At 43.2% G+C, this 26,618-nt stretch overlaps 1 protein-coding gene across 1 annotated transcript in view; it reads left to right on the top strand.

Annotated features, from left to right (window-relative positions):
- PAPPA2 (pappalysin 2) overlaps nt 1-26,618 on the top strand; it is a 350,680-nt gene that overhangs the window by 234,635 nt on the left and 89,427 nt on the right. Inside the window, exons 14-16 of the mRNA XM_004706814.2 lie at nt 19,797-19,968; nt 25,025-25,202; nt 26,493-26,569. Of these exons, the coding sequence (XP_004706871.1) occupies nt 19,797-19,968; nt 25,025-25,202; nt 26,493-26,569 (427 nt within the window). The remainder of the gene's footprint in view (nt 1-19,796; nt 19,969-25,024; nt 25,203-26,492; nt 26,570-26,618) is intronic.

The following is a 26,618-nucleotide window of genomic DNA, read 5'->3' on the forward strand; positions in this document are numbered from 1 at the left end:
GTAGGTCCACACGAGACGAAATCCTGAACTTCAACCTTAACTCCTTTTATCATGGTGTTACTTATTGATTCAGTTTTGAAGATTTTGATCTTCTTTACACTAAGTTGTAATCCAGACTGAAGGCTGTAATCCTTTACCTTCATCAACAAGTGCTTCAAGTCTTCCTCACTTTCAGCAAACAAAGTTATGTCATCTGCATCTCACAGGTTGCTATTGCTATTGGAGCCTTCCTCTGATCCTGATGCCATAGTCTCCCTGCAGAGGATAGTTCTCTGGCACACTGGCTGGCAAACAAAATTGTTCAGGTACCATAGGCTAGTGATGGTGAGCCAAAACTTACTCATTCATTGCTGACAAAAACTCATGAAGGAGATGCCTGCTGGAGCAGTCTTGGATCTTCCTAAGAAGGTCCCTTTGGAGGGCTATTGAGAGTTCTCTGGCAGGCCAACCACTGGGCCAAACGAAAGTGAAACTGATAGGGATACTGCACATTGAGGGGCTACTTAAACTTACTGGAAGACTGCTCACTGGGGTGCATTGAGACTGGCTAAGAAAGAAGCTGAGGTGTTGGGACGGGTAGAATTAGCTGGGAAGCTGTATATGATTAGCCATAAAAATTCCTTAGGGATATTGGTTGTTCCACACACTGCTGGACATTGGATATTTTGGGAGCATAAGGAGAAAAACACACCGAAAGAGAAGGTTCTTTCTCCTACAGTATTTCTCCAGTGCTCCCTACTGACAAAACTTGACCTCATGGTAGCTAGAAAAAGAGAAATATTACAGGGTCCAGTTCTACTGTCACTAGATGGGAAAAGAAGGGTGGATTTGGAACTCAGAAGAAATTAGTTTATAATTGGCAGACATGTTCTTTTCAAATAACTGAGAAAAACTCCTTTTCTGTCTTTTATACTCAAGAAAGGATTTCCTTTAATTTCCTGGCTTTAATACTAAGACCACTTTTCTCTATAATTTCTACATAGATTGAGCTAACTGGAAACACATTATTTTCTTCTTTTAGTGTTTTGAACTCATTTTAAATCCAAGGCAACCATCAAGTACAAATACCTCATTAGATTATTCAATATAAATACACGTTCTGATTGAGATGGAAAACAAGAAATAGATACCCATAAATATAAAATTGTAGTGGGTTCTGAGGTTTACCTTCAACTATCGCTTGCTAAAGCCAAGTATGTTAGCATAAAGTTGAATGGGATATTCATATTTTAAAATAATATTCATGCGGAAACCTAGGTCTTTACTACTGTTTTCTCTCCTCTGCTTCCTCCTCCTTCTCCTTCTCTCTCTCTCTCTCTCGTTCTCATGCTCATTCTTTCTCATTCACTATAATTAATCATTCTATAATTATTTTTATTAGTGTGCACAGTTTAGAGTTGATTTTGTAAGAATTCAGGTTGATATATTTTAGTTGAAGTAGAGGAACACTTTCTGAAGTTTAATGTAAATTGATTTGTGATATCAATTATTATAAGTGGTCTGTGAGTGTGTGCGTAAAAGAGATAGACTCACACTCAAAAAACATCAATCGAGAGCCTATAATGTACAAGGAGGAGTCATTTTTCAGTTGAGGAAATTGAAACATACAGTGTCTGAGCTCACCTATTTTAAAGAAGCAAAACTAAGACCACAATCTAAGTAGTTTGTTTTTATTAAAAGAAGAGTTCTCGTTATATGTTGGTGAACTATTCCAGAAATATATATCCATGTCTGCTATCCTACCACTGGCTGAGCAATACTGCTTCTTTCCTCAAACTGTATTTGGAGTGCATGAACAGCAGATGAACTTAATCTAGAGTAATTGAAGAATACCTGTATTTCAGATATGTTCTATAGATGGGGAAATTTATTTTGAGGAAACCATAAATTAAAAAATATCAATTCTACCATACAAAATGGATTAGACCAGAACATGCACACTGCTACAGATAAGAGTCTGAAACACAGGGAATCCAGGATAGATAAACCCCTCATGGCCAACAAGGAGAGTAGAGATACCAGAAGGATTAGAGGAGCGGTGGGGGGTGGGGGGAGAAAGGGGGAAATCTATCACCAGGATCAACCTAGAACCTCCTCCCAGGGGGACAAACAATGGAAAAGTGGATGAGGGGTGGTGGAGGATGATGTAAATATGGAAAAATACTTTTTAAAAAGTTTTTTTTTTTAATATCTACAGATGTAGCTCCAGGAAATATAGGTGAGCTTGTGATATTTTACAAAAGTGATAAACATTGGAACTGTAATGATACTGTGGATTTGTAAAGAAGTTAATTCAAGTAATATTATGCGTAGAAACCCAGGGATTTGGAGTGACTAGCAAAAGAGGACTTTTGATACAATTCCTGTAAGATGCTATCCCAAGCAAAAAGAATCCTTCCCATAAAAGAGAAAAATCTGAAAAAATTATTCTACTATCTTTGAAATTAGAAATACTCGTATAGGTGAATGATGAGGAGCAACATCATTTTTAAAGCCTGTTTTTGTGGTTTAGTTTTCTATTGCTGCATAACAAGATAGTTTTGCAGCTAAACACATACATATTTATTTCTCATACTTTCTGTGGGTCAAGAATCTAGGCAAGGCTTAGCCGAATCCCCCTTTCAGGGTAGCCTGGGATGAGTTCTCATCTGAAGGCTCCCTGGAGGAAGTTCACGTCATGATCACATGGCTGTTGACAGTACTCAATTCCTTGCCCAAGGACTGGCAGACTGAGGGTCTCAGCAGAACTAAGTCCACCCCTTCATTCCAGACTGCGTGGACCTTTTCAGGTGGTAGCTCACACGTTGTAGCTCGTTTCTTCTTCAAGGCCAGCAAGAGAGTTCCTTAGCAAGAAACCCTTACCATCTTATATCACTTAATCACAGAAGTGACAGCTCATAAACTTTGCTGTGTTCTATGGGTTAGAAGCAAGCCACTGGTGACACCCAAGCCAAGGAAAATGTGTACTTACAGCACTGACCCTGTAAGAACCGAACTGCACGTGCTCTTAGCCGATGGTTGGCATAGTTTCAAGTTCCTAGGCGGCTTGGACCATGTGAGGAACTTGCATGCATGAAAAATATGTGAGGAAAGATCAGTGATTCTAAGATCTTTAGATCTTAGAGCAAGAATTTGTGCTAGAAATCCCTCCGTTCTTTGCAGGAGGGTTAGCTCAGTATTTGTCGACCAATGTGTCCTTTGCTTTCTGTTCCCACAGCTCCTTTCAGAGTGAGCCTCACACAGATTTCAGTCCAGGGTCCAGCTTCTCCTTCTTCATTAGCTTACTTCAGAGACACCTTCTCTGGGGCTCAACTAGAGTTGTTATATATTGACCCCCCTACAATTCAGCAACATCAATTTATTTCTAAGAAAATCACTAAATTGTGTACAAATCCCAAAACAGAAGAAAAGTATTGATTCTTGAATTGCCTCCATGCTGATACTCTTCATCATGATGATCATTTATCGTAGGCAGCATGCTCTAATAAACTATGGATATGCTCACATATATGTTTGTTTGTGTGTAGAGTGAGTAATATATATGTGGGTTTCATTTCATGCAAGACAATCTTTGGGGAAAGATCAACATGTGCCATTTTTTTTTCTTTTTTAACATTTTATTAAGGGCTCATACAACTGTTATCCCAATCCATACACACATCAATTGTGTAAAGCGCATTTGTACATCGTTTCTCAAAACATTTTCTCTCCATTTAAACCCCCGACATTAGGTCCTCATTTTCCCCCTCCCTCCCCGCTCCCCCCTCCCGCATGAGCCCTTGATAGTTTATAAATGGGTATATAGTCATATCTTGCCCTGTCCGACGTCTCCCTTCATCCACTTTTTGGTTGTCTGTTTTTAACTGCTCTAAATTTTCTGATGGTTTTGTAATTCAAAAGAGTATTGGGTTGTAAGCAAAACATGAATATTCTAAAGAGTAGCCTTCCAACTTCCACCCTCCCCAGTTTTTTCTTCCTCCCTCTCTTCCTCTTCTTTCTCCTTCATTCATTTCCTATTTCCTTCATAAAGAAGCATTTCCCTATTTACTTAAGGTAAGCTAGGGATAACACAAATTCTAAGGAAGGGAAAATAATGAACAGACACATTGTGTTAGTGTATGATTTCATATTCAAGACAACAACCCCTAAACACAGAATTTACCTCTTGCATTTAATATACAGCTTTCCATTCCCAACTTCTGAATATTTGCCATAAAAATGCACATATACAGAAAAGCAATTGCATAATTAAGATGATTGTCGTGTTTTGCTAATCATACTTGTGGGGCAGCTTACAAATGTGTGAGTATAATTAATAGAAATCAATGTTCTCAGAGTTTTAACCAAGACCAAACTCACTGCCATCAAGTTAATGCTGACTCATCGGAGCCCTGGTGGCCTAGTGGTTTTGCTTCAGGCTTCGATCTACAAGGTCAGCCATCTGAAACCACCAGCTGCTCCTTGGGGGAAAGATGGGGCTTTCTATTCCAGAAAATAAGTATAGTCTCAGAAATTCACAGATGCAGTTCCACCCTGTCTTGTAGAGTCCCCGTTATTAGTGAGGGTTGCATTTTAGAGGGCTAGAAGTCCAAATTTAGGGTGCCAGGTATAAGGGAAAGGTCTCCTTGTCTCTTTCTTGATTTCTTCATGATATCCATCCAACATCAGTCTTTCTCCTTCTGTAGCCAGGGGTTTGGGGTGGTGGGTAGAGAGATGTGATAGAAAGGAAAGCCCTTGGGTGGAAAGATAGCTTTTTGTTAGTTTGTCACTTTTTTCCTGGTTATTAGTAAGCGGAGCCTTCGTGTCAGAGTGGGCTGTTAACCCCACAACTCAAATTCACCCCCAATCCTGCTTCATGGGAGAAAGCTAAGACTGATCACTCCTGTAAAGATCTGCAAGTTTTCAGAGCCCTAAACAGGGTTGCTACGAGATGGAAGGGCCTCCCTGGGAGTGGTTTTTCATCCAGTAGGCAACAGGGGAGAGAGAGCTGGGCTTAGCTAGTTAGGCTTCTGTGCCTCAGTCCAGACCACAGAGCCCAAAGCATAACTCAGGACCTTGTCAGTTTGTCCCTGCTAGAATCAGTCTCTGAGCCTGGTCTTGGTAACAGGAGCTTTCCCTCTCTATTATCTGATTATTTTGATTATGCTTTGTAACCCTCTTTGCTGACACCTTACTAATTCCTATCGTGCTTCAATTATTTGGAGTTCAGATTTGAAGGACCAATCTTCTTTCATCTGGGTTAGGCGTTTGTGCCCGGCCAGATCTCCTCTGCTGCTTTGTCGTATGGGTTCATTGAGGAGCCATCTCGCTCTCGGCAGACATATGTGATGGAAGACTCCTTCCTTTTTCGGCTAGGGGCTAGAGGCTACAACATGTGTTTCTTTGCTGGCCCTATCCTTTATTTTTAGCAGAGGATTTCCTTTGACTGCTTCAGCGTGATGGGAAGAGCTAGCCTTCTCTGCTGGGAAAGGCATTATGGAAATGAAATATGTATTGCTTTTCTACTCATTCAATTATCTTCTTCCCCAAAGCAGTCTAGCACATTAACACTGAATCTGTTTTTGTTTCTGCCCAGTTTCCCTTAAGCAAGGAAAGCATTGTAGCTGTTCAATTGTTCCCTAGTTTTCTTGCCTAACTTGTTTTGCCAGAATGATTGCCTCTAAAATGAGAGGGAAGAGAACTCACTTGCAGAAAACTCTGTCTCCCCAGGCCAATAGCAGTTGGCTTGGTGAAGAGCAAGTTTGCTTTGAGGGGTGCAGGAGCAGAGTGGGATTTATTTCTTTTCACGGGGTCATCAAGGAAAATTAAGAAGGCCATAGACATGATCTCCTTTGGGGGGTATTGGAGCATGGCTAAGATGATCCTAAAAAAATTACCTTTATTAAATTTGTGTTCTGTCTGAGATTCCCTTCGTGGGATACATTCTGAGAACCGGTTGAGTAGAAACTTTCAATCAAAAGCTAGCTACAAGTAGAACTTAGCCTTCGGTTTGGACTCCATCTCTCCAAAGCAGGCTTGTTTCAAAATGAAGACTTTCCCGTATCTCAGCACAGATAGAAGTAGAAATGTTTTAAGTCTTGATCAACTATTTAACCCAGAACCATTCTCTCATGGACCTTGAGAGTTCAAAAGTGGGCCTGGGCCCTGCTGAGATGCACCCTAGTGTAGGTATCAGGACATGTGGGGGGAGCATAAGAAATAGAGAAAGTGGTGTTGAAAAGGGGAATGTGTTGAAAATATCAAATGTTTCTCAATTTTGCTCAAGGCTGCCTCTGTCACCATGGTCTGTGTTCATGTCAGCTGGCAGAGAGAGCACACAAAATTAAAACATCAATACTGCCAGGGCCCTGTCATTGTGCCAGTCTGCCAATGAGACAGACACTGTTGACTGATTTGTCCATAAGCTCTGGTGAAGGACTCTCAGGTCGTATCTGGTACTGAGTGTGGAGATGTAGCTTTGGAGGGAGAGGAAGTCTGGTGATTGGAGTGGCCAAAAGCCCAATATCCAGAGCCCTGCCTCTCACCTCTGGCTGCATCATCCCGCCTCACCACATGCGTTTCCCTCTGTTGGTCCTTCTTTTCTCCTGAAGCAAGGGGGCCGTTGATGGGACAAGATTGTGGAGTCCTAGAAAGAGCAAAGGGGTACAGAATAACACCCCAAATCTGATGTCAACTGAGGACTGGAACAGTCTGGGATCAGAAGATGATGGAAATAACATGAAGCTTCTGTGAGCGAGTCAGGAAGCTTCCCAACGAAAGGAAGCCAACAGGGAGAGGAAGAGTCCGAAGGGTGCTGGACACCTGTTTGATGTCTCACTTTCTATGTGTGTGGGACAAAGACAGAGTTTGCTACTCCCCCAAAGAGTTACGTCTCAGAAATCCACAGAGGCGCTTGTGCCCTGTCTGCTAGGGTGACAAGCATCGACTCAATGGCAGTGAGTTTGGTTTTGAGTTCTGGATGTGAAATTTAGATCTAGTCAAAGTGCCAGTTGTAAATCCTCAAGACCTCAGTTTACGTACAGGTTTGGTATGACCCTCTTGGCCTGCCCTGTAAGTGCTGTTATAGAAATGACACAGTTGGAAACCCCTGTCCATTAAACTTGGTTCATTGGACTGTGTTGTTCCCACCTTGAACTCCACATATTTCACAATCCCCCGTGCTCAGTCTGTGAATGGGGCTGGGGAAGTGTCAACCTAAATTCATGTTTGGGTGCCTAGCGACTCACAATAAGCAAGGAGGAGTTAGCAGTACAGACATTTGGAGGGCTCCAGTGATACTTCCTCATTAAGAAATGTCCCACATAGAGATGATTACTGCCTTTGCAAATTGGAAAAACAAAAGCACATGCGCGCGTGCGCACACACACGTCTTTCTTGTTTCACATTGGTGACTCTGCTTCTCTGAGCAAGTGCTAGGAGGGACATTCTCTGTGTTCGCTTAGACCCTTCCCTTGGAACTCTGCATATTTTATCATCTACATGAAGATCATGAGCTCTAAAATCTGGCAACAGGAGGCCCAAAAAACCTGAGTATTTTGGGCTGTGTGATGCAAATCTGTTTCTCTTTATAAGGACAGAGGGCTTTGGATGTGATTTCTACGGTGACAGCCAGGCCTGGTGAACACTGTCCAGAACAACAATAACAACACAATGGACAAAGCAAATTACCCAGCCCCACGCCCACCAGAATCCATTCCTGATGTTGCAAATAGGTCACCTTTGATGATGAGATGGACATCTACTGACAGAGCCGTTCTGAGGGACCAACCTCTCCTGGAGACTTACAGCTGGCACCATAGGAACAGTCACTTTCTCAGCATGCAGGAATGGAAGGAGAGAGGGTGATTTGGTTCAGGCATCCTCCCCTTCTCTCTGATGGGAGGGAAAATCAGAATCGCTGCTGGAAGTCCTTCCTTTCTCTCAGATGAACATCTTCAGAGAAGAACTTGAGTTAAGTTTCCCTCCTAATTGGTATGGCTTTTCAGTAAAACAAGCAACGAAATAAATCTGCCTAAGAATACTCAATCCAGCCCATATGATTTAAGATATCTAATTTGCTAAGTGTTTAATCTGGTTCCTGTCTTACGAAATGAAGATGGAGTCAGAGGTGAGAATGGGGGAAAGCAGGGCAGCCAGAGTAGAGGCCTTTTCTTTGGTCATTGCAAATCCCCCTAAGGATAAATGCTATGATTTCCATTGCATCCGATCCTGCAGTTGATGAGGAGGAGATTGATGAGAACTGCATCTCTTTCCGTTTACTTTACATTCTGAACTTCCTGCTCTCCTTTGCTGCTAAATGGAGCATGCTTTCCTTCTTAGCTTACCCACTTTTACTTCACGATGAATCAATAAAGCACAGTGGGGAAGCGAGAGAAATTGGATCCTGTTTTACTCTTTAACCTTAGAAGAGCTGTTACTAGAGAAAACATGGAGATTGCTACTTAGACGATGGTGGCACTTCATAAATGAATTGCAATATTCTGGTTAACCCAGCAGCAGAAAAGTTGGAACAATAAGCATACATATAAACGGGGCAGGAAAGCTAGTGAGAAGCCTTTACTTGGGTTCTCTACCACATCCTGCCTATTTTTGGATTTTCTGTATTCCCACTCAATACCACCGTCACCTCACTGAAGAAATCATGTAGAAATACATGTTAGATCCGGAAAGGACTGTCTAGAGAATCTAGGTCTACTCTGTCCTTTACAAATTTGCAGACGGGGGCCTGGAGTTGTTAAGAGTCTTGTCCAAGGTCAACGTGCTAAGCAAGGACAAGCCAAGGCCTGAACCCAGGTCATAGGGGCTTTGATCTACTACTTTCTCTCCCACATCATGCTTTTTGTAGAAAGGTGTGGAGCATTTGTCAAAGGGTGTCTCCTAGGCTAACCTACATTTTAGATATCAAGAATAGTCAGCATTGTCTGAATGGTGGATGGGAGACTTTGGAAAAAACGCATGAGTGCTACCGGGGCTTGCAAAGAGCCTGATGGGCACAGTGATTGAGCGCTCATCTCCTAACCAAAAGGTCAACCGCTGGAACCTGCCAGCTGCTCTGGAGAACAATGTGACAGCCTGGTTCCAGAAAGATTACAGCTTGGGAAATCCTAAAGGTTGCTATGAATTTTGACCAACTTTTAAGAACAGCGATACCATCCTGTTTGGGGGTTGGTGCTAAATTCCAAGTAAATGACTCCTCATTGTACATTGCAACTTTAGTGAGCTAGGAAGTTGTGGACTATTTCATCATTTATTTTTGGCACCGTTAATAAGAGGAATTTGAGTTAAACTCTCTTTAAATGTAATGTCAGGTTTGGCAAACTGATTTCTCTCAGATGGTGGTGTTCATTAAATACCTTCCTCATCCGCCCTCATCCCCCTTTAGTCCCATTATAAAAGTAACATCTTTTGACCATAATCCTCTATTGATCGTAATGTGGGAGAACCAAGGACTTGACTACAGATTCTGATGAACTCTAAATTGTTATCAGGCCTCCTGAGATTCCTCCCAAGTGCCTCTGCAGCAACACTGGACCAGAGCGTCAGGACAGCTGTGGGCAGAATGCCCAGAACCATCCTAGTTTGTCAAGGTCTGGCCAGCTTGCAAAGTGTAGCCTCAATAAATGACAACAAAACAAAAAACCCGGAGTGACTGGTTTGGCATCTTTGGAGGACAGACAATTCATGGAAGGTTGTTAAATGTGTGGGACATTCCATCCTCAAAGAATGATGTCTGTTTGCTGATGTCAGCCTAACCCTGCCCTGCCCAAAACTCTGAAAGGTATAGAAAGACACTGTGGATTTTTCCTTAAGTCTGTCTTTAGATAGAGATGATGACGCCTTTCAATTAAAAAACAAACAGAAGAACTGCCATCAAATCAATATCCACTTATAGTAACTCTATATAGGATTTTTGAAACTGTAAATATTCACCAAAACAGACAGCTTATCATTCTCAAGAAAAGCAGTTGGTAGGTTTGAACTGCCAACCTTTCAATTCGCAGCCTAATTCCTAAAGAAGGCTATCTGCATCATCTGCTAGACAGAATTTTAAGGGAGCTGAACATACTGAAGTGAGTCCCTGTGACACAGTGGTTAGGTCCTCAGCTGGTAATCTAAAAGTCTTGAGCATTAATGACAGAGGACTTGATTGATGTGGGATGATATCATGAACATCATTCAAGAAGAAATCAAAAGATCATTAAAAATTCAGGAAAGAAGAAAAGATCAAAGTGGATGGCAGAAGAAACTCTAAAACTTGCTCCTGATAATAGAGCAGCTAAACGAAATGGAAGAAATGATGGAGTCAAAGAGCTGAACAGAAAATATCAAGGGGCAGCTCGAGAAGACAAAGTAAAGCATTATTATGAAATGTGTAAAGACCTGGAATTAAAACACCAAAAAGGAAGAATACATTCACCATATAGTGAACTGAAAGAGCTGAAGAAAGAATTCAAGCCTCAACTTATAATATCAAAATATTCTATGGAAAAATATATTGAACTATGTAGGCAGCATCAAAAGAAGATGGAAAGAATACAGAGTCACTGTACCAAAAAGAACTAGTCAACATTCAACCATTTCAAGAAATAGTATATATGGAAGAGCCAGTGGCACTGAAGGAATTAGTTCAAGCTGCACTGAAGGCGTTGGTCTAAAACAAGGCTCCAGAAATTGACAGAATACTGATTGAAATGTTTCAGGAAGCTGATGAAATCCTGTAGGCACTCACTCATCTATGCCAAGAAATTTGGAAGACATCTACATTGCCAATCAACTGGCAATATGGACAGAGATCCATATTTGTAACTACTCCAAAGAAAGGTGACCCCCCCATGCAGAAATTATCAAACAATATCATTAATATCACATGCAAGTAAGATTTTGCTGAAGATCATTCAACAATGATTACAGCCGTAGATTGGTAGGGAGCAGCCAGAACATCAAGCCAGAATCAGAAGAGCATGTGGCTATCAGCTGGATCTTGGTCAATAAATAACATAATGAGAACGGGAGAAAGACTGGAGTTGTCAAGGATGTTGTCTTGCTTGGACCCACAATCAATGCTCATGGAAGCAGCAGTTAAGATATCAAAAGACACATTGTATTGGGTAAATCAACTGCACTATATCTCTTTAAAGAAGTGGATGAGAACTATTTTTCCACCAAGGGCCATTTGGATATTTATAACATCATTTGAGGGTCACATTAGTCAAACTGTTAATTAACTCACCTCTAATGTGATAACTGGAACCATTTCTCTTTGGTGAGGGGTGTGTCATTAGTTGGCATTGATGCTTTTGTGGACCTTATAATGCCCTTGGGCTGGATATTCCCCACCCCTGCTTTAAAGTGTAGAACAATAAGGATTTCACTTTGAAGACCACAGTGCACCTGGCCCATTGAATAAGGAAGGCCAAAGAAGAACTGATACATTTGAATTGCAGTGCTGGTGAAGAATAATGAAAGTACTACTGACTTTCAAAAGAATAAACAGGTCTGTCTTGGAAGAAGTACAGCCCTCATGCTCCTCAGAAGTGAGAAGGTCAAGATTTCATCTCACATACTCTGGGCACGTTATCAGTAAAGACTTCAAGTATGACTTGCCACCAAATTGATTCTGACTGTTGTTGATCCTGTAGGACAGGGTAGAACTCCCTCTGTGGGTTTGGGGGACTGGGAACCTCATCTTTCCTGCATGGAGCAGCTGATGGTTTCAAATGCCAACCTTTTGGGTGGCAACACAAAGTGAACACTCTACACCACCAGGGCTCCTGCAGGAGAGTCTGAGCTCTGGAAAAGGGCATCAGCCTTGGTAAAATAAAGCACAGTGAAAGCAGGATTGGCACTGGCTACAGCAATGGGCTCAAACACAGCAGTTGTGAGGATGGTGTGGCCCGGGTGGTGGTATTATTTTGTCCATAGTAATAATACATATTATTTAGTACCTATTTTGTACATAATAGAGTATTAATTGGAAATAGTCGTACGGCACCTAACAACAAACTAAAGGTCAGTGATTCAAGTCCATCAATTGCTCTGGGAGATAAAGATGCTGGCAGTCTGCATCCGTAAGGATTACAGCGTTGGAGATCCTGGGAGGCCGTTCTACTCTGTCCTATAGGGCTGCGATGAGTCAGAACCAACTTGACAGCAGGGTGTTTCGCGTTTGCAGATACTGAGTTTTGCTTAGTTTACTGTGGTAGAGAGGCGCATGGTGTTTCTGCTCAGGTCTTGTGGGTGCTGCCTTTCTACTTCCCTCCTAGGGGGCTTTTCAGGGGTGCCTTCCATGTCCTCTTCTCCATGTGACATCCTGTTCTTGCACCGAGGCCCAACGAAGTCCCCAAATGGGAGGTTCTCTGATACAGTTATAGATTTTCACTCAACAGCACATGGTTTAATCATTTTCTCTCCTTCTTTGTCTTGAAGAGTTTTTCCAAACAGGGCGATTCTTTTATGTTTTTGATGTAATCTGTGGCTTCTTAGTGACAATTTGTGATTAATTCGCTAAAATATAGTCATCAAATAGCTTCTCTTCCTGGAATCAGCCTTAGTATTATATAACCTTGGTCTATGGAATTTGTTGACATATCTTTCTGATTGCATATAATCAGATCTTACAGGGGCTGGATTTTACTCTTAGTAAACTTGAAAGTTTAAAACATCATCAATGCAAATGTTGTATTGGAAAAAATGCTATCATATATATGTGTGTGTATATGTGTGTGGCTAAATTAACCATTGGGTCACCATGAATTGGAATCAACACAACTGCATTGATTACACACACACACACACACACACACACCACAGATCCAACCAAGAAAGAGCATGCACATCCTCATGGCAAGGCGATGCTTGGGCTGTGCTATGTGTCTATAAGCAGATGAAACTCCAACCACACGCACTGCCATCCAGTCTGCTTCTGACCCAGGATGACTCTAAAGGACAGGGTAGAACTGCCCCAGTGGCTTCCAACACTGTGGAGAGCTACATCTTTCTCTCGTGGAGTGGTTGCTACTTTCCAGCACTCGACCTTGGGATTAGCAGCCTTGTCCGTAACCACGATGCCATATACAGGCATGTTGAGGAGGAGCACCAGGGTGAAAATGCATCTTTGGAGAAATATAAAGCCTTTCTTCAAGCTTTCCCACGTTAAAGCCCTCAAGACTCTGAGCAATAAGGATCGGAAGACAGAGAGAAGGATGGCTTCTTTTTAAAAGGAAAGCAATACACACAAAAAGGTAAAAAGCAAGGCTGGGGCTGGAATTCAAAGTCGACTGCTAACTTCAACGTCAGCCGTTTGAAACCACCAGCCGCTCCACAGGAGAAAGATGAGGCTTTTTGCTCCCATAAAGAGTTACAGTCTTGAAAGCTTACTGGGACAGCCTTTCCGGTCCTATAGGATTGATATGAGTCAGAATCAGCTCTATGGCAGTGATTTTGTTTTGAGACATAGGGATAATCAGCATATGGAGGTGGCCATATACATAAAGTGGTTTCTAAGGGCCTGACCAGCTTCTTCCTCTGGCCTACAGACTTGAAAATATACCTTGAAAAAACAAACCCTGCCTTTGACTTATAGCTTTGTTCTTGTTGAAATGGAAATGCCCCTCAATCACACACACCCTGGGTTCATCACATCCATACCTGGGAACACACTGTGATGGGACCTCTGGGGGAAACAAAAATAAAAACAAAAGAGGTTTGGAAGCAAGAGGATGTGCTGCTGCACCGTGCAGAGAGGGGGCTGGACAGATGCCGCTCATTCAGTTTGCTATCGTTTAAAAGAAAATAAATACAGTCTGTCCTTTCCCCAGCCTCTCCTGATGAGGAGGTTCTTGGCTCACTCTGGCCAGGGCTGCGTTCACAAAAGAAAGCAACTCTGCGCTCCAGGAGGTGCCTTGTGGTCTCTGCTGGCCCTGAGAGGGAGGGTGCTGAGGGCCAGACCCAGGACTTTCCTCTGACTCCCTGTGTGGCCTGTTGCCAGTCTCCAAACAACCTTAGTTTCCTTGTATGTCAAACCAAGATAAATACCTAACTTCCCACCTCTCTGGAGCGGGTCACAACTTCCCTCAGGCCACTTAGAGTAGTGTTGGTCCAGAGGCCATAAGAAGCAGCCTTTTGGGGTGTTTTTAAGAGTCATTATTTTGACTGCTAACCTTATTATTGTGATAGTGGAGCATATGTGGAAGGGAAAGGGCAGAAAGATGTATGGGGAGGGTGGGAACATAGCAACTTTGCTCAGAGAAGCAGGGTTTGCAGTGGAAGAGAACTACAGGAGGGGGCTTGGGGTTGAGGTGCAAGGGGAGAAGTCTACAATTGGTACCAGATGCCACAAGAAACTAACGACCTGACAAACACCAGCCCCATAAAACAAATTCCTTAAAAAGGAAGCAAATGGAAATATAAGCTAGTGAAAGAATTTGCAGCAACTGCCCTAACACCGTTTCTCACTTCATAAACAGGTCTGGGTTTGGTGCTTGCTCTTTCGTCCTGTTTCATGCCACTTCCACCCCTGTGTGCTCCCCTGTTTCGATGCAGCCAGTGCTGGCTGGACCGTTCACACTCGTCATCAAAGCCAGAGTGGTTAATGGAATTCAGTTGATGGAAGGAGGCTCATTCCGAGGATTTGTTTTGTGTCTTGTCTCAGCACGTATTTGTCCTCCGTGATGATGTGGATTAGTTGGAGGGGGTCACTGACAAACAGCACGTGTTCATTCACATTCATTGCTTGGCAATGACTCGACATGAATCGGACCTGTTAATGATTTTCTGTTTTCTAGTCCTTAATGATCAGCACACTGAAGACAAGGTTAGGTTTTGTGGACCTCGGCGACCTGTGGCATTGATGGAAACCCTGGCTCTTTGTCATCCTTGTTGTTCGGTGCCATTCAACAGACTCATGTACAACAGAATGAACGACTGCCCGGTCCTGGGCCAGCTTCACCACTGTTATATCCCCAAACCGTGTGTTCTGATCTCATTCCCTGGGGACAGTTAGATATGACTTCTTCATCCAAATAGTTTAATGAGGACTCAGAGACAAACATCTATTCCATTTGTTACATACCCTATTATCTGTTTGAGATTGAGCGATTCTATGCTGCTAATTACCAATCCCCCCACAACTCATTTATTTCTCCCTCTTCGGATCCTAGGCAGTGAATCAGGCTAATACATCATGGTCGGGGATAACCAGGGCTTCACAAAGTAAGAAAGTTTGATTTACACCACTTAATTCAAATCCTTCCATTCAATCCCTAACAAACATATGAAAAAGAAGCAGAAATGTCACTGGCATTTAATACAAATACTACGGGTGACAAGGTCAGGGGCAGAAAGTTTCCAATCAGTGCTTTTAATTGACTCTCAATTATCTCAAAACAGTGTGCGCATATTCTTTTTTTTTTTTAACATTTTATTAGGGGCTCATACAACTGTTATCGCAATCCATACACACATCAATTGTGTAAAGCGCATTTGTACATCATTCTCAAAACATTTTCTCTCCACTTAAACCCCCGGCATTAGGTCCTCATTTTCCCCCTCCCTCCCCGCTCCCCCCTCCCTCATGAGCCCTTGATAGTTTATAAATTGGTATTTTGTCATATCTTGCCCTGAGTGTGCGCATATTCAATGACATTTATTTTCCACATTCTTTTATTATTGCCCAGCCTTTTGAAGAAGTAATTGATCATTGACACAATACAAAAGCAAGCAGAACAAATTAATAATGATAATTCACATAGTCATTTTGGTATTTAACAGTCCTGGGGACAAACGTCCAGGGCAAAGTCCTCTTTTGGACTAGACTAGGACAAGACTAGGACTTGCTAGGACTAAGTTCCTTAAGGAATACTATATTATATTAATTATATTACATTACATTATATCCCCAGTAGTCAGCCTTGCAAGCAGCAGGTGCTCAGTTAATGTTTTAATTGATTCTAATGAATGAATGAACAAACAAATGGCTAGATCATTGCTTGAGAATGAAACATTTGTACTTCAGATTTGCATCTGTCATTTAAAAATGTAGCACATTTCCTGCTTCCGTAGCCATTGCCTGTCCTTGTGTATATTACAAAACGATTTAATTCAGTAAATAATTATTTTGTACACTATAGCCAGGGCTATGATAGCTATGTTAGTGGGTAAGACTCAGCTTTTGTCTTTCAGAAGCTCGTAACCTAAGTGCAGATTAAAAATGTAGGAGACATTCAAACAGTAGTGTATTGCTTTGGTGGATGAAAGGGAAAACGAGGGGGGGAGCAAGAGAGTGAACCCATAAGTAACCAGGACCTGCATAATTGACAGTGATACAAGAGAAGGTGAGAGAAGTAGAGCAAGAGTGTGGCAGGTTTAGAACTCACCTGGGAGAATCTGAGGAGCTGTCTAAAGGGACTTTTGAGAAAATAAAGCCTTTGAGAAAACTCCTTAAATTGAGTCAAGGTATAGAAGTGGGAGACCAAAAGACATGTTTAAACAATGGACAGGTCACTGTGGTGGCACCTGGGCCATTTGTCATGGAATTTTGGAGGTAAGAAAACAGCTATCGGTTTGTGAATGTCTATTGCGTGCCAGAGGAGCCCAGGTGGCAGAGTTGGCTACACGTTGGACTGCTAACAACAAGGTCAGCAGTTCAAACCCACCAGTCATTCCATGGAGAAAAGACGAGGCTTTCTGCTCTTAGAAAGATTGAAAGCCTCGGAAACCCCAAAGGACAGTTCTACTCTGTCTTATAGGATGACTGAGTTGGAATGGACTTGGTGGCAGTGGGTTTTGTGTTTCGGTTGGTATTGTGTGCCAGTCACTATACAAACACTTCTCATCATGTATTTATATCTTATAATCGTCACTACTCTCTCCTGAGGTAATCTGAGGGAACTGTAGTTTCTTGAGGTGCAGTGCCTTTGAGCCACACCGCTCAAAGTAACAGTGTTGAGATTTGAAACCAGAGCACTTGACTGCTAACCAAAAGGCTGGCAGTCCAAGTCCACAGCTGGCAGAGTCTCCTTTAGATACACATTCAGCCAGTGACTCGCCTGTGGAACACATCCTCCTCTGCCGTGCAGGGCATCACCAGCAGTCAGAGCAGACCGCCTGACAACTGGTCCTGGGACTAGAACTGTGCCTGATTCTGGATGGAAAAGGGGAATCCTTTGTGGAAGGTATCAGATGCCAGAGCAGGAAACTTATATTTAATTTGATAGGGGATGAGGATACAATGTTTAAAAAACCCTCTGCAAGGCTTATCTTTATGAGAACAGACAGTCTAATTTTTCTTCCAAGAATGTATATTGTTTCAAATAGCTCCTTAAAAGGTGAATTTCCAATGAAGTTTTATTATTTTAATGTTGCAAATAATAATATTGTAATGCTATTTGGGTCACTGGTGAATTTGCGGTTTCTTAAAAAAAACGTTTTATTGTGATTTGAGTGAAAGTTTACAGAACTTGGTTTCCTTTCAACAATTCATGTGCATTTCGATTTATAACATTGACTGCAACCGCTACACTGTAACAACACTCTTCCTCTTTCCTCCCATGTTGGCTACTCCCGTTAGCTCTTTCTTATCCCTTCCTGCCTTCCGAGCTGTCTTCTTGGGTGAATGCGGTCTGATCTCACCTGGCTGGTTGTGCTAAGGAGTGTGTACCCCCTGGTGTTACTGGTCAGCCTGTCTGTGGGTTAGCGGAGGCTGTAAGTCAGTTCCGGGCCGGAAAGCTGTCTAATGGCTGTAGCCTCTGGAGTGCCACCAGTCTCTTTCATACCAGTAAGGCTGGTCCTTTGTGATTTTTTGTTTGTTTGAATTAATAGTAATTTTAATGATGATACATCTTTTCAGAAGGAAAATTTTAGCAATTAAAAATTTGTTGTGAAGAAATATGCTAGAGTGATCGCTCAGTTGAAAGGCTTCTAGGCATAAAAATCTAGTTCAATAAGATAAAATGAAGTGAACTGATGAATTTAAAAAAAGAAAGAAAGAAAGAAAGATGTCGGAGCCCCAATCTTTTTACTCTTCATAACTTTTTAAAACTGGGTGGTGGTGAATGCTACATCAGTGATAGCTTAGGTTCTGCTGAATCCATTTTAAAAGTGTGGTGGCCGTTCTGTTTCACAGGCACTCTGAGTCAGAGGGGTTGTGATGAGTCAAAATCAACCCCACGGCAGGATGAGTCAGATGGCAATTGGTTTTTGGTTTAGCATTCCATGCTTTGCAACAAAATAAACTACATATATATATATGAAAGGGGAAGGAATTTCCTTAAGGTTATTCAAAATTCCTTTAGAGTGCAAACCTTTAAAGTAATTTGAAAGCTATGAATTTAGACTGCTTGGGGCTGCCTAAATCTAGCTCATCACGCCCAAGCTATATAATACTAACAATAATTAGCATTTATTATTTATGTAAGTAGCATAACATGTTATGTTCTGGACACTCTTCTTCATCCATCATGTGAATTAAATCACTTAACCGCCTAATGTACTTCTGTGAGGTATGTTCCCTCATAACTTACTGTTTACAGGAGTAAGCTAATGTGCTGGAGCATAGATGACTTGCCCCAAGTCACCCAGCAATAAATGGAAGAGACAGGATTCAAGCCCCATGAGTCTGGGACCAGTACTCTAATTTGTAGCCTCTTTAGTTCTGTCTACAGTGCCCTTCTGGCCCAGGGGGTTAAACTTTGGGCTGCGGACAGAAAGATCAGCACTTCAAACCCACTGGCCACTCCACAAAAGAAAGCAGAAACATGGATTTCAGAAGATTTATGAAATTCTTATGGAGCAGTCTTGTCCTATCAGTTGCTATGAGCCGGGAATCCACTCAAGAACAGCGGGTTACAATTTTCCCGTTTATGATTCTATCTCGGTAAAGGGTAGCCCTCTTGCCGCTCCGTCACAAACGGGTTGAGGTCCCTGTTCATGGTCTGGCTCCAGAGCGACAGGCCCTGAACTCTGGTCGAGCACACCAGGTGGCACTTTCTCTTTGCCAGGGGGCTGTCCCAGGCCCGTGCTGGACACCCTTTCTGATCAGCCAATACTCAGTGGCATGGACTTCTGTGGCTGTGTCAGTCGTTCAAATATACCCTCCTTCCATCACAGCACGAGCCCACAACTGTCAGCTCAACTCTGATTTGGAGTGACCTAAGCTCAGCCCACAACGGCCGGATAAGTGCGCCAAGTCTGGGAGCATACAGAAGCCGACCGCCGCCCCTTTCCCCAAGGAGCACATCAGTTGGTGTTGTGTGCTTAGACTCTCGCGAGGGTTCCTCAGCAGTCACTAGTGGATGTCTTTCTTGCTGCCTCGGTTACTCAGGCTCTTCCTGCAGCCTCCTGTCCCCCGAAACCTCCCCATGATTAAAAAAAAAAAAAAAGATTAAAATGTTGACATAGCTAGGGCCCTCTAAGATTCAACTCCTAAACTTTGCCTGGGTCTGTTCTGATTCTTTGGGACCCATTGTTTTATCAGCTATTTGAAGTGTCTCCCCTGATCCATTAATTTCTAAATGCACTCCTCCACCTCATCCTGTCAACCTCTTCTGGGAAAAGTCACGGGAAATCAATTACCACTGTTCAGGCTTACCATGTGGCATGGTCTCAGGCAACATAGAAGAGGGGAAAAAATAAAAATAAATACTCACTGCCACCCCATGGACATAGCACTTAAAGTAGGTTTTGGAGAACAATTTTTCTCTCTAGTTTGGAGACCATTCCCAAGGGGAACTGTGAAGTCACGCTTGTTGCCGATTGGTTCAAAGTCAACCCTAAGATGCTTCTATTTCTTTCCTTCCCAGCTGTGTCCATCAGCCTTGTGGGGAGCAGGGCAGCTGTGCACCATTGCTGCTTGATCACACAGATGTGGTGAATTGTACCTCTGGTGACCCAGGTCACATGACATGTGCTGTCACCTGTGAACGTGGGTTTGTCCTCCAGGCCAGCAGCGGACCATACCTCAGGCCCATGCAGGTGAGCCGGGTCCATGATCATTAGGAATACATTCCTGGTCAAGGAGTTAACTTGATTGGGGGTGGACAGGTATGTTTACATGATTTCAAAGGGAAGATAAGGACTCTAGTCAATAAGGACCAGGAGGCTGCCTTGCAATGCAGGGTGTATAGGGGCTTGTGCAATTCTGAACATCTAGGAAAAGATGTACTCCATTCTTCTTATTTTGTCTTCCTATCAGAAATTATGTTCCCCACTTTTGCATCCAGAAGAGAAGGCCACAGTGTAGATTTTCTGGGGAGAGAAGTTGTAATCGGCATGTCTGTGGTTCACTACCCAGTCCCCCAAGTCCTTTAACAGGAAGGCTGGGAAGGAAACTTTGATTTTCTCCCTCAGAGTCTGCAATCCCTTACTAATGTGGGCATTCTATCTAATGTTGATACAAATTCCAAAATTTCTACTAGCTACACGACTTTAAAGGTGATTGAGAGATTGAAGAATGGACTGAACAAAGAAGATAGATTCGGAACACAGACCTGCAATGAAATTCTGGCTCCGTTGCAGTCTGGATGTGTAACTTCAAAGCAAAGCAAAACAAAATGAACTCATTAAGCTCATTTCCACTTTGGTAAAAGTGATTAAAACCGGCACATTTGTTTCACTGAGATATGATGATGACTAATGGGGGGAAGTTTCCAGTAAAATGATAGGTACATAGCCCTCTAAACGCTTAGCTTGTCTTTTTTATGAGCAGGATATTGGATTCCCAAATAAGAATTTCATTTTCCAGCTTTCTTTTAAAGAGCTCACAATATTCTAGTGAGGAATTTTAAACTCAAGTCAACACCTAGAAAACAGCATCACAGGCTGAGAGAAAGGACACAGGAGGTAACATGCAATGGTGCGTGAGGTGAGGATCACAAAGATTGGTATCACGAGGAAAGAGTGGGTGGAAGCATTTGTGGTTAAGCAGCTCTCAGTCATTTAAAACATAGGTTCTCAGATCACAAGGATCTACCTACAAACACCTCCCTGGGGGACGGATCACAGAAAAGTGGGTGAAGGGAGGCATCGGTCAGTGTAAGACATTAAAAATATATAGCAATTCATAAATTATCAAGGGCTCATGAGGGAGGGAAGGAGGGAGGGTGGAGGATGGAGACGGGGAAAATGAGGAGCCGATACCAAGGACTCAAGGTGAAAACAAATGTTTTGAGAATGATGATGGCAACAAATGTACAAATGTGCTTGACACAATGGATGGATGGATGGATTGTGATAAGAGCTGTATGTGCCCCCAATAAAATGATTAAAAACAAAACAAAACATATGTTCCCAAACTGTTTTGCCTACCATTCCCTTTTAAGAAAACAAACAAATAAAACCCCTCAATGCATACTCACCCCAAATCCTACAGTTAAAAACTTGTATACAAAAGCCCGCAATCCAGGATAAAGTGTGGGTATCTGCTTTTACAGCTCCCTCCCAGCAGCCCCAGGGGGCAGTATCACTCACATTAGGAAACACTGGTTTGGAAGATTGCGATTCTCTTTCATTTTGTACAAATTAACTTCTTTACAGGTTATAAAACCATGAGAGAATTTCACTTGCTTAGAGATGGTCAGAATTTAATGATTTTTTTCCCCCTTTCCTTTTCTTTTTCTTTTAATTATGGTAACTATGTATGTTACAAAACATTGGCCATTTCAACATTTTTCACCAGTACAACTCCGTGTTGCTAATTGTGTTCATCATGTGGTGCTACAATCACTATTATCCATCTATAATATTTGACAACATCTTTCACAGAAGGAAAGCTCGATGTTAAAGACAAAACCATTGGTTTCAGGTTATCTAGAGAGAAACCATTACTATCAGTCTAGCGGCACCAGCTTCTTGCTCTCATGATAATCTCACTGACATGGAGTCCAATCCACGGGGGTTCTGAAATTATTAACTCTTTACAGGATTTGGAAGTTTGTCTTGCTCCTCAGGGATGGCTGCTGGTTTCGAACTACTAACCTTGAGGTTAGCAGCCCAACTTAAAACTATTACACCACCAGGGCTCATTCAGTCTAATGATGGTCAGAAAGAAAAGAGGTAGGGACTGAATCCACAGATTGGACAGAGGTAGAAATTGGAGTCACAGAAAGAGTTAAAAATGGGGAGCGAAGGAAAGATGCCATTCGCGAGGCATTTACATTAGGGGCAAACTCTTGACAAAACACACCATACTTAATGAAGCAAGGCCACAATCCAGCCATTTATGCAGAGTCTGAGAGGCATTCTCTCAATGCTGAGAGGGTCCTTGTGGTGTGAGCTGGGCGCCCAGGCTGTGATGGGTACATGAGGGGTGGGATCTGGATTGTGAGGAGTCCCTCTCGTTGCCAGCCGTCTGGTGGGATCAGCTGACTGCCCCTGCCTGTCACCTGTGACGGGCCCCACTAAGGAAATTATACAATCCTGACTCGTGATCACAAGACAGTGGGGATAATTGCATTTTGTTGACACAAGAACCAAAGCTAAACAGAAAAATGTGTCTGGCTGCAGTTGGGTCCCTCTGGCAGGCAACAGGGACACCTTGGGAAGCCTGGAGAAGCCGCTAGCCAAGAGTTGGTGTCAGGGGGAGACAGGTGTTTTCACCAGCCGCTTTACCTTTGGCTTTGGAGCCACTGTGGTCTCCTGGAGGGAAGGCTGGCTCAGCCGTAGCATCTTCCTTCTTGGTCCTTAGCCTTTGATAACCAAGTGGCAAGGCTTTTTCCCAAACAGGCTTACTGGTTAAGCCCCACTCATTCTCCTTTCTCTTGACCCCCACCATTTCCTCCTACCTCCCTCTGGCAGCTGGGAAGTCCTGGTCATCATTCCAAGGGCCTTTGTGGGGCGACCTGACCAGTAAAGCTTGCTGCAAATGCTCTACCTTCCTGCGCAAGGAGGGGCAGTGCCTCGTCCATCCTCATGGGTGCACCGCTGCTTTGCCCCAGCAGTAAATAGGATAATAGAGTGTTTGGATTTACTTTCTTTCTTCTTCTCCTCCTCCTCAGTTTTCTCCTTCTTTGATTTTAATGTTTGCGTTCTTGTTAGTGTATGCTCTCAAATCAGGGTGCAGTGAGCTAGAATCTGACTAATCACAGCCTATCTCTTGCCTCACTCCCTTTCCTGCCATCTGCTGCTGGGTGTCAGTCAGTCTTCCCTCAGACATTTCCCAAGCCCAGGTCTCAACATGCGTGTGGTAACGCTGATGGGGTCTCAGCTTCTTCAAGGCACCTGATCTTACCCACATCTAGTACAGGACATGGCCCTTCGTAAATGTTTATTCATTGGATCAATGGTTATGTACTCTAGAGCTAAGAGCCCTGGTGCCACAAGGGTTAAGCACTCAGCTGCTTACTCAAACGTCTGTGGTTCAAACCCACCAGGGGCTCTGAGGAAGAAAAACAGGGTGGTCTGTTCCCATAAAGACTGTAGATTCGAAAACCATCTAGGACAGTGGTGCTATGTCTCCCAGGTCACTATGAATCAGGATCTTCCTAACAATAACAACAGCAGCAGCTCCAGGGCCACCTTCATGGGAATGACAGGCTCAGGGGAGAATCAAATCCCTCCAAGGCTTGGGAAGGCCCATGCTTGCTTTAGCTCCCAGCAGTTCTTAGATACTGTACATCATTGCAGTGACAGTTCATTATTATTTTTCAGTAGCATCAGCAGGTGGCTTAGCAGAAAATAGAAGGCATGCTCAAAAGGGACTCATTTGAAGAGAATATAATAAAGGAGATATTTACAGAGGGATAAGTTGTGGCCTGGAGAGATCACAGAGAAATGGCGTACTCTCCTGGGGCAACAGGGTGGTCTGGGTAAGCACTGCTAGTCCTGACAGGAGGAGTGTGTGGAGCAGCGGGAGCAAGAGTTGCCGGCGGAGGATGGCCAACGATGTGGCCAATCGGCAGCCTCCTTTCAGGGAGACGAGCATCCAACCTCTCGACTCCACCATCACCAGTCTCCTGCTGGTGTACCCACGCTTGGACCCAAGCACAGGCAACAGTGTGATGTGCTCACAGGCCATCATTCCAGGTCCCAGAACAGGATGGGAGAAGCGACAGCAGATCTAGAGGACCAGATGGCCGGCACTCAACCAGGGGGCCTGAAGGAGTGTCTCCATTAGTGATTTTCTCACATTCTATCAGCGATAGACCTCAGCCTTGTTAGGCTGGGGGATCTGTAGGTGGTGAAAATGGTTAATGTGCTTGGTTGCCAACCAAAGAGTTAAAGGCTTGAGTTTATCCAGAGGCATGTCTGAAGAGAAGCTGGAAAAACAACCACTGAAGGCCACATGGTATGGCTATGATTCAGAATGGATCTAAAGGCAAATCGTTACTGTGAGACTATTAAAACAATGATGTATTAATCTGGGTAGACTAGAGAAACAAATCCATAGAAACTCCTATGTGTATAAGAGAGAGTTTTATATAAAGGGTAATTGTACTTTAAGAAACATCCCAACCCAGTCTAGTCCAAACCCATAAGTCTAATATTAGCCCATATGTCCAATGCCAATCTATAAAATCCCCTTCAGCCTAGAAAAACACATGCAATGACGCCGAATGCAGGACGATCACAGGCCAGTGGGTAGAAAGTCTTTGGATCCAGGGGCGTTTTAGGCATCTCAGCGCTGGCAGGGGTCTCCACGTGGCTTCTTCAGCTACTAGGGCTACCTCAGGGGAGGTCCATGTGGCTTCTCCTGAGGGATGTCTTGCAGGAAGTGAGCAGAGAGGGAAGTGTCTCCCGCCTCCAAGGAGGAAAATCAGGATTTCCCAAAATTCTCGGGAGAAGGCCAGGCACACACAGAGGCCCCATTGGCTATGATCTGATTGACAGGTCAGACTCCACTCCTTCACTGGTAATCCTCTCAAATTGACACTAGATTATGTAACTACCACAAAAGAGATGCAAGGAAAGAGGAAATCCTTTTACTTGATTGAAATATTTAGACAGATATTCTCAGGAACTCTGGTAAAGCCTATAAATGATCCAGATACGCCTTTCTATGTGACCTTGACAAAGGAACCTTCTCTGTTTCTAGAAGGAACTTCTGCTGACATGTTCCTCTGGGCACTGGGACTGGGCGGTGACCTGCATGCCCCTTGACTGCAGCATTCCAGACCAGTCTTTGGTGAACTACGCAGCCTTCTCCTGCTCAGAAGGGACGGGCTTTCTCAAGCGCTGCTCCATCTCCTGTGTCCCACCAGCCAAGCTTCAAGGTATTGTCTGGGCAACAGGAACTGTATGCAAGGGCTTTGAATTCCTTCCTGCTTTGGGTGCACTGATTGCTAATGTGATCAGGACATCTGTGTGAGCTAGCTGGACTCCAAGGTGCATAGGATCAATTAAAACACAGAAGGAAAGTCAGTGTTTTTTTCATTAATAAGGTCCTTCCAACTGCTATTTGGCATGCACATTTATTTAAACTTAATATGCATGAAATTTCTGAGTTAAGTATTGTTCATTCCATTTGGTAAATGAGAAAATGGTCTGCTCTGAATGACTTCACCACCTTTTTTGTCTTACTCCCCAAGAAATCTCAGACTTCCGTGTGTCTGCCAGTTACGCAAGAGACTTGTTACAGAGCAAATTCCTCATCCTTCACTCCAAGTGATTCCGAGGTAGCAAGTCTGTAGCTATGGGTAGGCCCCGGGTGGCTCTTTGAGGAAGCTTGCATTACACTTTACACTGAGGCATATTGTCTGATGGTTCAGCACAGAATTTGGATCTGAGTTTCCTTGGTTTAAACCTGACTCTGCTCCTTCCTAGCCTGGGCAAGTGACTTAACCCCAGTTTCCTCTTCTGAAAAATGAAGAATAAAAATATTTTCTATTCCAGAAGATTGTTTGAGGTTTGAAGTTTACAAAGTTTAAAATATGTAAAATGTTTTCAGCCTGTGTCTAGGCATATAATAAACACTGTCATCGTGCCATCTGCCATTTAGAATGTTTTCCATGATACTATCACTACTACATTTTTAGTACTGTGGGTAGGAAGGTAGGTAATGACTTGATTGGTAGCCCTTCTCTCAAAAACCAAATCAAGAAGTATTTACCCAACCTCCATTGGAATGGCACAACAATTAAGTGCTCAATCAAGACTGAGCAAAGTGTTGATGGTTTGAACTTCAGATACAGGTGCCTCAAAAGAAAGTATCCTAGCTGTCTGCTTCTAAAGGTCAAAGCCCTGTACACCCAATGCGCACAGTTGTATTTTGCACACAGGGCCTTCATGAGTCCGAATTCACTTGATGACAGCTGGCATGGTTTGTTGGTTTATGCTGCCTGTGAGACCACGTCAGATGTGCTCTAGGTGAAAAGGTATTGTGGTATAAACATTTGACCTGAGATTTTTGGATAAGCAGTCCAATAAAGAATAAGTGGCTTTCTGAGCATGCCAGCGTGTGGGCAGGTTTCCATTTTTCCCCCTTCTCTTATTGTTCTGTTGTTGTACAAATATTTTTGACCTCTCTGTTCTGAGAAGTCTGCACTTCTCTTTCCTGGAGCCAGGACTGAGCCCTTGGCTGACCTGTCTTGAAGATGGGCTCTGGTCCCTCCCGGAAGCCTACTGCAAGTTGGAGTGTGATGTGCCTCCGGTTATACCCAATGCCAACTTGCTCCTGCCTCACTGCCTCC

The sequence above is a fragment of the Echinops telfairi genome, unplaced genomic scaffold (genome assembly GCF_000313985.2).
Source record: "Echinops telfairi isolate 266 unplaced genomic scaffold, ASM31398v2 ScPeMD7_7424;HRSCAF=8462, whole genome shotgun sequence".
NCBI classification, from domain to species: domain Eukaryota; kingdom Metazoa; phylum Chordata; class Mammalia; order Afrosoricida; family Tenrecidae; genus Echinops; species Echinops telfairi.